The sequence below is a fragment of the Myotis davidii genome, unplaced genomic scaffold (genome assembly GCF_000327345.1).
Source record: "Myotis davidii unplaced genomic scaffold, ASM32734v1 scaffold73, whole genome shotgun sequence".
In the NCBI taxonomy this organism is placed as follows: domain Eukaryota; kingdom Metazoa; phylum Chordata; class Mammalia; order Chiroptera; family Vespertilionidae; genus Myotis; species Myotis davidii.
Genome location: NW_006286675.1, coordinates 2,872,236 through 2,884,307, shown reverse-complemented (window position 1 = coordinate 2,884,307; position 12,072 = coordinate 2,872,236). Strand labels below are relative to the sequence as shown.

Below are 12,072 nucleotides of genomic sequence, written 5' to 3'. Positions count from 1 at the left end.
ACTCTTATTAAAGATTTGTATTAGCTTTCTTGGGAATAACCTTTTATAATCTTAGCCTAGTTTTCAACTGATCATTTTTAGATTTTTCCTTTTTTTTAATTTCAGAATCGGTCAATATTTTTCTCATTTGTCATGTTAATTCATGAGATATACTTGTGACAGAAATTTCTACTTTTTATGGTCTTAATTCAACCACTTTTCACTTTGTGATTTTATTTATGATCTCTTCATGCATATCTAAAGATCACATGATACATGCAAAATTTACTTTCTGTATTTTTAATCTAAATTTTTAAAATTCAATAAAATGGAAGATAAATTTTCGTAAGGAAAAAACAAAAAAGATTCACCTTTATCAAGGTGCTTGATAACAAATAACATAACTACAAAACTTCCTGAAAATTTCCATTTTAATATAATACCCCCTCATCTCTGGTGGATGCCTAAAACCATGGATAGTAACAAACCCTATGTATACAATAATTTTTCTAGTACATACATACCTATGATAAAATTTAATTTATAAATTAGGCACAGTAAGAAACCATAATTTTAAAAGTTATGTGCTTGGCCGGGTGGCTAAGTGGTTGAGTGTCGACCTATGAATCAGGAGGTTGTGGTTCAATTCCCAGTCAGAGCACATGCCTGGGTTATGGGCTTGATCCCTAGTGGTGGTGTGGAGACAGCTGATTAATGATTCTCTCATATCGTTAATATTTCTATCTCTCCCTTTCCCTCCTCTCTCTGAAGTCAATTATAAAAAAAAAAATTACGTGGTCTAGCTGGTGTTTCCCTCTCATCAATGTTTCCATCTTTCTAAAATCAGTAAGAAAATTATTTTTTAAAAAAGCAAAACTTGCCCTGACTGGTTTGGCTCAGTGGATAGAGCATTGGCCTGCGGACTGAAAGGTCCCAGGTTGGATTCTGGTCAAGCGCATGTACCTTGGTTGCGGGCACATCCCCAGTAGGAGGTGTGCAGAAGGCAGCTGATCGATACTTCTCTCTCATCGATGTTTCTAACTTTATCTCTCTCCCTTCCTCTTTGTAAAAAATCAATATATTTTTTTAAAAAAAAGCAAAACTGCAGATAAGTGAAGACAACTGTATGTAATCAAATTAAAACATTTGCAGTTAAGTGCAGTGGTTTGGGATCCCATCACTTTTGAGAATTAAAACATAGTAATTTATGTGCTTTGAAAAATTAAATTTCTTTCCAAATATTTAATAAATGATACCTAGCCACCATAAGTAAATTTCTTTTCTTTCTTTCTTTTTGAAAACGTAAAGGGTGAACTACCAAAAAATCTCAAAGCTGAAAAAAGTTAATGGATGAATTTAAAAATGTAAATTTTTCTATTTAGAAAGGGAAGAAAAGAAAACACTGCAAATTCCAAAAGTTTGGTTAAGTATGAAAAACACACACTCTAAATCTAAGACAGAAAAAGTCCAAAAGGCTACCTTGCCATCCACAACTCTGTCAAGCCATTTCAGTTGACTGATGATGAGTCGAGGCATGTTGATTCCATCACTGTTCATGCTGAAATGTTAGGATGAGAAGACAAGGAACTTGACCTTTCTGACTTATACAACAGTGAGCATTTCAGCCATTCAATTCAATTAACATTTACTTAACACTTACTATGCTTTGTGCACTGTGCCAGACACACATGTGATACAAAAAAACCATGATATATGCTTATATACCTTGAGAAAGATGTCAGGAAGAAGAGGCACTAACCATGTTAATCATGGCTATATCTGGGAAGGCTTACAGAGACAGAAAGGTCTCTCGTTTTTTTAAAATTTTATTATTTAAAGTATTACAGATAGTAGTACATGTGTCTCCTTTTTTCCCCCATTGACCTTCCCCCTGCCTCCTCCATCCCCCGGCACATGCCCTCCCCCCCCCCCCGCCCAGTGTCTTGTGTCCATTGTTTCTGCTTACATGCATGCATACAAGTCCCTCAGTTGATCTCTTACCTCCCACCCCCAAACACCCCCCAGACTTCCCACTGCAATTTGACAGTCTGTTCAATGCTTCTCTGCCTCTGTATCTATCTTTTTGTTCATCAGTTTATGTTATTATCCATAGATGAGTGAGATCATGTGGTGTTTTTCTTTCACTTCCTGGCTTATTTCACTTAGCATAATGCTCTCCAGTTCTGCTGCAAATGGTAAGAACTCCTTTTTTATAGCAGCATAGTATTCCATTGCGTAGATGTACCAGTTTTCTAATCCACTCATCTGTTGATGGGCGTTTAGGCTGTTTCCAAATCTTGGCTACTGTAAATTGTGCTGCTATGAACATAGGGGTGCAGAGATCCTCTCTGATTGGTGTTTTTGTTTCCTTGGGATATATTTCTAGAAGTGGTATGCTTCAACCACTTTGTGGTACCTGCCCAGACTAAGTAGGTGAAATTTCAAAGAAAGACAACCCAATAAATCTTAGTAGTTATTTAAGAATATGGCATCAAGATAAATGACCTTCAAAGAAATCAATGATGTTTCAGAGTAATCTTTTCAGAGAGAAATTTAAGTATACCAGGGTAATTTAAGCATTCCAGAATAACTCCACTTACCTTTCAAAAAGAAATTCTGGCAACTTTTCAAATAAGGTTTTGATAATGGCAGGCTGGAAAAAAAAGACAACAGGGAGTTAGGGAATGGTCTTGAAATACACAACAAAAATGTATAATTAGTCAGAATTCTCTTGGAGGAAGAACCCCTGCTATAATGAAATCTTATTTTTTTTAATGAGCACTTTATTTATATTTACTTATTTATTTATAATCCTCACCCGCTCACCGAGGATATTTTTCCATTGGTTTTTAGGAAAAGTGGGAGAAACATCGATGTGAGAGAAACACACCAATTGGTTGCCTCCTGGGCCGGGGCAGAGCCTAAAACCAAGGTACTTGCCCTTGACCATAATTGAACCTGGGATCTTTTGGTCCACAGGCTGATGCTCCCTTCTTCTGAGTCAAACCCGGTAGGGCTAAAATCCTCTTATTATTAGAATGTCCACATGAATATTGCCTGTATTTTGAATATAAGCTGTTGGAACACAAAGACTTATCAATAATTTATTTTCTGAAACACTGCAAAGTATCTATCAAAACAATATTAAAATAATCAGAGTTCAGGGTAATGATGTTAAAACGGTATGAAAAAAGATATAGTAACTATGAAAAAAGAACAGTGTGAGATAAAAAATGACATAACACAAATAAAGAACACACTGGAAGGAATACACAGCAGATTAGGGGAAGCTGAGGACTGAATCAGTGAATTAGAAGACAGAGTTGAAAATATCACTCAATCAGAGAACCAAAAAGAAAAAACAATTTAAAAAAACAGGAGAACAGCTTAAGGGAGCTATGGGAAAATGTGAAACTTAACAATATTAGAATAGTAGGTGTGCCAGAAGAGGCAGAAAGGGAGAAAGAAATAGAGAAGGTGTTTGAAAAAATAATGGTAGAAAACTTCCCTAACGTGGTAAAGGAAAAAGTCACACAAGTTCAGGAGGCACAGAGAATCCCAAACAAGAAGAACCCAAACAGACCCACACCCAGACACATCATAATTAAAATGCCAAAAATTAAAGACAAGGAGAGAATCTTAAAGGCAGCAAGAGCAAAGAAAACTGTTACCTACAAAGAAGTTCCCATAAGGCTGACACCTGATTTCGCATCAGAAACTCTACAGGCCAGAAGGGAATGGCATGAAGTACTCAAGATAATGGAAAGCGAGGATCTGGGACAAATGATTACTATATCTAGCAAGACTATAATTCAAAATAGTCAAATAAAGAACTTCCCAGACAATAAAAAAAGGCTAAAGGAGTTCATTACTACCAAGCCAGCATTATAAGAAATGCTAAAGGGATTGCTGAGAAGAAGAAACAGAGAGAGAAACCTAGCCACACAGAATTAAGGCTATAAATAAGTACCTCTCAATAACCCTAAATGTAAATGGATTAAATGGCTAAGCGAAATAAGCAAGTTGGAGAAAGATAAACATCATGTGACCTCACTCATTTGTGGAATATAATGAACAACATAAACTGATGAACAAAAATAGAGCCAGAGGGGGGGAAATATTCTAGAATATAATAGAAGTAATCCTGCTATTTGCAGATTTTTAGTATTTCCTACAACTTTTGTGATATCATACTATGTTAGTACAGTTTTGGTAATATTATTATACTTAAAATCCTTTTATTCTTGAAATATTAATGTTTATTGCATGTAATATTACAGTAAGATTATTTTTTTTAAAAAAAAAGAGACCACATGATGAAAAAAAATAAATAAATAAAATAAAATAAAGGAGAGGAAAGGGCAAAATTAATTTAATAAGCAAATTAATAGCTAAATGGGAGATGAATGACACAGATATGAACACAGTAGAGATACAGAAGGGTACTCAGGGCACACCGGATGAAACTTTTCCAAATAGAAAACAGGCCAAAGGAATAAATGAGACTTTGAGAAATGTATTGGGTTAATCAGCTCAATCCAAAGACAAAGACACTGCCCTTCCAGATGCATTTCAGCAACAGGGCTATGGTAAACTGCTGCAAACCCGAACATTCCCATTATGCTTACTCTACCCTGTGTGCTCCAACCACTTATGCTTGGGCATACACCACAGATCACACCCAACAATGTTCACACACACACAAAAAAAAATGGCACAGTCTCACCTGTAATATGTCAATCCCCAGAAGCAATTTAATGAGGCTCTTAGAGTAAGATGTTCCCATGCTGTAAAAATAAATAAATTTGTTTTCTATTTTGTTTTCCTTGTTTTAATATGCTTATTCTTTCTCCACAAAATCGGTTAATTATATAACCTTTATGGAGAAACTAATCTGGTAGATAAGAAATTCAGAACATCAGAAGATGGCTCTTAAGCCAGGGAAAAGTAGAGTTAAAATTTTATCAACACAAGTGAGAAACATTATAGAAAACACTGGTTCTTAGTCTCATAATTATAAACTTAATAATTTACAAGTCAGGATAAAACTCTGAGAAAAAGAGAACGAGAAATCAAAAGTGAAATTCCAAAAAAATTGCATTTTGCAACCCCTCCCCCACCAGTTAGTATAACAGACTAAATTTCAGCACTGTTCCATGCCTCCTCTCCACACCTGGCTTCCTCATTCTGCAGACGTTCACAAGACAAAAGACAGTTTCTGAAAATGTCTTGATCCTCAATGTAAGACTCCAGACCATTAACAAATTCTTCTATTATCTTAATGAAATAAAAATGAAAAAAAACACAGAGTAAGATTTTCAGTTTAACATTTGTTGTGGGTTAGCTAAAAATCATTCTAGCACATTCAACTTTATGCCAATGCCTTTAAATTTTCAATTCCAGAGTACTGCTAGCAAAAGTAAAAGTACAAGGGAGAAAATACATACTTTGGGATAAGAAGGATGTTTCCTCAGAGTCTGAAAGAGCTTTCTTTGGAAAACGATTTGATCCACAGCTACAATAAAAGAAGCCTGCAACCGAGGTACGTGCCCTTGACCGGAATCGAACCCAGGAGCCTTCAGTCTGCAGGCTGACGCTCTATCCACTGAGCCAAACCGGCCAGGGCTACCAGAGTCTTTAACCTCTCCTACCAGAGTTTACTTTCCTCAAGACCTAAGTTTCCTATCCGATGAAATGAATAAAGGTATTTACAACCTAGCCCTGACCAGATGGCTCAGTGGTTGGAGTGTTCTCCCATACACCAAAAGTGTGCAGGTTAGATCCCCAGTCAAGGTGCATATGGGAGGCAACTGATTGATGCTTCCCTATCTAAAATCAATCTATCTATATAAAACCCTAATATGCAAATAGACCAAACAGTGGAACAACTAAACAACCAGTTGCTATGTCATCTGCTGACCACCAAGGGGTGTGTGCGTAACATGGTGGGCGTCTGCAGCAGGTGGCAGAGAGCAGAACATGGCGGGCATCGGCCACAGGATGGTGGAGCAAGTGAGCAGGGGCGCCAGACTAAGGCGGGAGGCGGATCACTGTCAGTGGGGCAAGCCTTTGGTGGTTACTGAAAATTCTTTGCTCCTGCGCACCACGGTCCCGCTGGGCACTCACACCTGTTGCCAGAGCCTACATCTGCTGCTGGCGCCGGCCCCACTCGTACCCACAGCTGGTGCCCAGCACCCTCCCAATTGCTCAGTGCTGTCAGTGGGTGCGAGCAGTGGCTTCGGCCCCAATCGCCCCTCAGGGCTTCTTCACCTTCTCCTGCTCCTGCTCCCCAGAGGCAATCAGGGCCGGCAGCCACCTGCTGCCAGCAATGGCCCGCTCACACCCACTGCTGGCGCCAGAGCCGCCATTCTTTTTATTATCTCCATCTAAGCATATGTTTTTACTAGGGGCCAGTGACTGAGCATCAACCTATGAACTAGGAGGTCCCAGCTCAATTTCCGCTCAGGGCACATGCCTGGGTTGTGGGCTTGACCCCCAGTATGGGGCAAGCAGGAGGCAGCCAATCAATGATTTTCTCTCATCATTGATGTTTCTATCTCTCTCTCCCTCTCCCTTAAAAAAAGAAAAAAGAAAAAGAAAAAGATATTTACAACCTAATTCAATGCCAAATCTTCTAAACCCACAGTAAAACAAAGGCAGTTTTGACAGAGGATAGCTACTAAGTGTTCTAAAAATGACATGCTGTAACCTCAGCAGGATGAAATAATCTATGCCCCAAAAGCAAGCCTTTACATGCTTATATGGATATTAGAGGCAAATTCGTGCACTCGCCTGTGTCCTCTCGCAGTCTAGGAGCCCTTGGGGGATGTCCAACTGATGGTCAATTTGCATATTAGCCTTTTACTATATAGTATATAAATTTTCTTCTAAAATTATTGACACAGATCTAATAGTTCTAAGGGTATTTATTTTTTTCATAAGAAAACACAAAGCAATACTATTATATAACAGTTTTCTAAAAAAGGGGGCAGGGGGTCAGAAGTACTGCTGGCGCAGTTTTACTTAACATGTACTTATCAGGACCAAAGACTATAATAATATTCTCTAAAAAGCAATTTCAATTTTATCTTTGTCTCAAGATGAATGGTGCTCCCATTTCTAATCTTCATTCCTTTCTATTTAGAAAACCCATGATTCATTCTACCCAGAGAAAAGTGTTAGATTAAAATATCACCTAGCTGATTCTGACTCTCTCCTGTTTTAAGAATAATTCCTGATGTCTTAAGAAGCTTTATAAATGCACTGTCATTTTCTTCAACTTCATAATAAAAATGTGTTTTCTTTGTCTTTTTGGAGAGTGGTTGCTTTCTGGCATCTGAAAATAGAAAATAGATACAATTTTCAAGATTGTGAAAAAAATTAAGAATGTGACAAATAGTAAAACAAAGATAAAACTGTAAACCCTACAATAATAACCCTAAGAGGAAAGTTGATAGGTTCCTGAAGAATTATATTAGAATTGACAGTATAGTAAAATTTTATTTCTAACAATGGTCCAATAGTGGCTTCCAAACAAACAGAATAATCAATAAACATAACTGTTTTCATCTACTGAGTTTTCATTAGAATAATTCAAAATGTGCCATTTCTAACAATAACCATGGAAATGTTTCCACCCAAATTCTAAAACAGTCAGGGTCTCTCAAGCTGATGTCTGCAAACCATTGCTCTAGAACCACTGGAAACCTTATTAAAAGCATATTCTTCGATCACATCCCAGAGTTTATGAAATAAAAATTTTAGGAATGGGGCCTGGGAATCTGAATTTTTAATAAGTTCTCTAGGTAATAATCCTGATGCACACCAAAGTTTGAGAACCAATTATCTTTATCTAGCTGCACGGGTAGAAGACTGGGGCAGATTCTCCTGTATCATATCTTTGAATACAAAGACCAGACTGGTTCCATCCCAAGGCTTTCAACCCATAAGAAGTAATAAAACATAATCAACAAACAAAACAAATAGGTTCTTGCTGTTAAACATGATTACATACCCACTCTTCTCCCCTGATACAAGTTAGAATCGCCGTAATAGGGTAGTTGAGTGTAATAAATGGGAAAAACTATAAACTTTTTGTCGGAACTCTTGGGCCTCTGTCAATCACATTCTCACATGCACATAGTCTATTTCTTTGCCTCTGGTATGCTTTCTTTGATATGATGCCTTTCTTTATATATCACTATCAGAGCATTTATCTAGGCCATAACGTTTTTAAGGCATGAGACCATAAGTTTTTTTTAAGGGTTGGGATTATATTATATCTTTGTATCCCAGCACCTAGATAATGTATAATAGGTAAGCTCTATAATACTAACTCCTCTTATAGATGTGGAGACTGATACTCAAGAGACTGTAGGCATGCCCAAAGTCATACATGGAATCAGAGGCAGAAACTCAATCCCAAATCTCCTGATATAGATTGTGTGCTCTATCCATTAAGCCTTGATGACTCCCAACATTTGAAAATAGGAACATCATATCTCTTTAAGTGCCTCACATGTTTTTTCATTTTATTAATTTTATTGGGGTGACTGGTTAATAAGAGTATATAAGTTTCTAATGCCGAAACCGGTTTGGCTCAGTGGATAGAGCGTCGGCTTGCGGACTGAAAGGTCCCAGGTTCGATTCCGGTCAAGGGCATGTACATGGGTTGCGGGCACATCCCCAGTGGGGAGTGTGCAGGAGGCAGCTGATCGATGTTTCTCTCTCATCGATGTTTCTAACTCTCTATCTCTCTACCTTCCTCTCTGTAAAAAATCAATAAAATATATTTAAAAAAAAAAAAAAAAGTTTCTAATGTACAATTCTATAAAACGTCCTCTGTATATTGCATTGTGTGCTTACCATCCAGTGAAGTCTCCTTCCGTCACCATATATTTGACCCCTTTTACCCTCTTCAACCTATCCCTATCCTTATTTTTCCCTTTGATAGCCACCATACTGTTGTCTATGAGTTTTTGTTTGTTTTGTTTCTTCATTTGTTGCTGTTTTATATCCCACACGACTAAAATCATATGGTTCTTATGCTTTCAATATGACTTATTTCACTTAGCATACTCTCAAAATTCACTCAAGTTGTCACAAATGCAGTACCTTATCTTTTCTTATGGCTGTGTAGAAAGGAATGAAGATTAGAAATGGGAGCACCATTCAACCTACAGTTCTCTGACAGTCAAGAATCCATTATGATTGGATAAAGATGTGGTATAAGGGAAACGTATTCAGCCATAAGAAAAGATGAAATACTGCTATACACATTTGCTATAGAAAATAAAGCAACAAATGAGTAGATACTTACCAGAAGCATTTTCTGTCAGGGTCTCTTTATCCTCAGATTTTGATAGTCGTCTTTTGGAAACCATGTTGACCAATTTTCTGCAGTTAAATTATTTTCTACAGCAAAATCAGAGAACAGAAGTGACCCTCTCAAAGCTATATAAATTGAGAGGTTAAAGCTATAGCTCAAAGAAAACCACTCTATTCAAAACGGAAGTGGTTCCAGTGTTTACACTAATGCTATCTAAATCCAGGTATTGAGAAAATTTCAACCCCTCTATATGGTCAATACTTTCTTGCTTCCAAGACTTGTTTACCCAGTTGCCTTTTTAGCCAGACCACTTCCCTCTTTTTTAAATCCTTACCGGAGGACACGTTTTTATTGATTTTTAGAGAGAAATATCAATGTGAGAAACATCAATTGGTTGCCTCCCATATGCACCCCGACCAGGAATCGAATCCGAAACCTAAGTATGTGCCCTGACTTGGAATCAAACCTGAAACCTTTTGGTGTACAAGATAACGCTCCAGCTAACTGAGGCACCTGGTCAGGGCCAGACCACTTCCCTCTTTTATTTTATTAATTTTATTGGGGTTTCTGGTTAATAAGAGTATATAAGTTTCTAATGTACAATTCTATAAAACATCCTTCTTGCTGAAGGACAAACCCACAGTTCTCTGAGAGTCAAGATCCTTCATCTTCTAGCCCCAAACTATACCTCTCCAATAATTTAATAATCCAACACTACACATTAGAGACTGTGCTAGGTGCTGGGGTTACAATTATGAACCAGACATGATGCCTGACCTCAGGAAGTTTATAGTATAGTAATGAATAGTCTTAATGTAATTATTTAACTACAGTCATGCCCTGCACAGGATGTTTCAGATGACAGACCACATATACCACAGTGGTCCCATAAGATTATAATGGAGCCAAAAAATTCCTATTACCTGGCAACATAAAAGCTGTTGTAATGTCATAGCGTAACACATTACTCACACATTTGTAGTGATTTTAGTATAAACAAACCTACTATGCTGCCAGTTATAGAAAAGTATAGTGCACACAATTATGTACGGTATATAATAGTTGATAGTGGTAATAAGCAGCTATGTTATTGGTTTATGCATTTATTATACTATAATTTTTATCATTACTTAAAGCAGGGGTCCTCAAAGCAGCAGGCTCTGCACAGGCAAGCTCTTGACTCGTCTGATCACACGATCACACTCGAGACTGAGAGGAGGAGTCGAGAGACAGAGAGAAGGAGGGGAGTCCGAGAGTGCGGCGTACATTCCACACATGTGCACTCTGGCCTCGGGATGAGTCCGCTGCTAAGCAACAGGCAGCTGTGGCAAAAATACCCGGTGGGCCGGATAAATGTTTTCAGCAGGCCATATGTGGCCCGCGGGCCGTAGTTTGAGAACCCCTGACTTAAGAGTATACTATTTCTACTTATTTAAAATAAGATTTGCTATAAAACAGCTGTGTACACAGCAGCAGCCTCATACATCTGCTTACCGCTTGATGACATCATTTTCTCTTGTGCTTGATTTAATCTTGTGTTGTGTTGCATAGTAACATGCAATATAGACTTACAGCCTAGAAGCAAGAGGCTATAGAGCATATAGCCTAGGTGTGCGGTAGGCTACTAGTACACCATCTAGGTTTGTGTTAAGTACACTCTATGATGTTCGCACAATGATGAAATTGCCAATGGATGCAACTCTTGGAATATATCCCCATGATTAATCAACACATGACTATACAGTTCTGTACTATAAAAGAAAAGCACAGGCTGCTATGAGGGCTTACAAGGAAATTTAGTCTAGTTAGGGTGGCGGTGATGAAGAAATGCAGCGACAATTTCTCAGGGATAATCTTTTTGAGAAAGTGACTTTAAGCAGGGATCTGAGGGTTGAAATAGGAATTAGTAGAAGAGTTACAAGAAGAGTAGTCCAGGCAGAGAAAAACTCCACAGTGAAATAGGAAGGAGCTTGTAGAATTAGAAATGAGACTGCAGAAATAGGGGAGGGCCTGAAACACGGGGTCTTCGAGCTTCTCTTGTAAACCAGAAAACTGTTCTTCTCACCCCAAATGCTCTTATTTGCCTGGAAACTACTATTCATCCTTAAAGACTCAATTAAATGTCATCCTCCTTGAAAAATGTTCCTCTAGCCCAGCTGGCGTGGCTCAGTGGTTGAGTATCAACCTATGAACCAGGAGGTCAGGATTCGATTATCTGTCAGGGCACATGCCCTGGTTGCAGGTTCGATCCTCAGTGTGGGACGTGCAGGAGGCACCAATCAACGATTCTCTCTCATCATTGATGTTCCTATCTCTCTATCCTTCTCCCTCTCTGAAATCAATAAAAATAAGAAATTAAGAACAAACGTTCCTCTTGCCCTGGCTGGGTGACGGTTGGAGTGTCCTCCTATACACCAAAAGGTTGCCAGTTGGATTCCCAGTCAGGGCACATACCTAGGTTGTGGTTCGCCCTTCCGTCAGGGTATATACAGGAGGCAACTGACTGATGTTTCTCTCTAAAAGTCAATGAAAACATGTTCTCGGGATAGGATTAAGAAAAAAAGAAAAGCCCTGACCGGTTTGTCTCAATGGATAGAGCGTCGGCCTGAGGACTGAAGGGTCCCAGGTTCCATTCCGGTCAAGGGCATGTGCCTTGGTTGCGGGCACATCCCCAGTGGGGAGTGTGCAGGAAGCAGCTGATCTACGTTTCTCTCTCATCGATGTTTCTCTCTCATCGATGTTTCTGACTCTCTATCCCTCTCCCT

The 12,072-nt window shown here is 38.4% G+C and overlaps 1 protein-coding gene across 4 annotated transcripts in view; it reads right to left on the bottom strand.

The window, feature by feature from the left end:
- FANCD2 (Fanconi anemia complementation group D2) overlaps positions 1-12,072 on the bottom strand; it is a 60,149-nt gene that overhangs the window by 43,364 nt on the left and 4,713 nt on the right. For 3 of the 4 annotated variants that reach the window (XM_015560364.1, XM_015560363.1, XM_015560365.1), the window contains 7 exons: positions 9,299-9,393; positions 7,175-7,315; positions 5,427-5,494; positions 5,153-5,256; positions 4,706-4,766; positions 2,580-2,632; positions 1,459-1,537 (listed from right to left, as the gene is read on the bottom strand). In XM_015560364.1, coding sequence (XP_015415850.1) covers positions 1,459-1,537; positions 2,580-2,632; positions 4,706-4,766; positions 5,153-5,256; positions 5,427-5,494; positions 7,175-7,315; positions 9,299-9,362 — 570 coding nt within the window. In that variant the 5' untranslated portion in view covers positions 9,363-9,393. Of the gene's footprint in view, positions 1-1,458; positions 1,538-2,579; positions 2,633-4,705; positions 4,767-5,152; positions 5,257-5,426; positions 5,495-7,174; positions 7,316-9,298; positions 9,394-12,072 lie in introns of those variants that run through there. The other variant, XM_015560366.1, reaches the window with a different exon arrangement.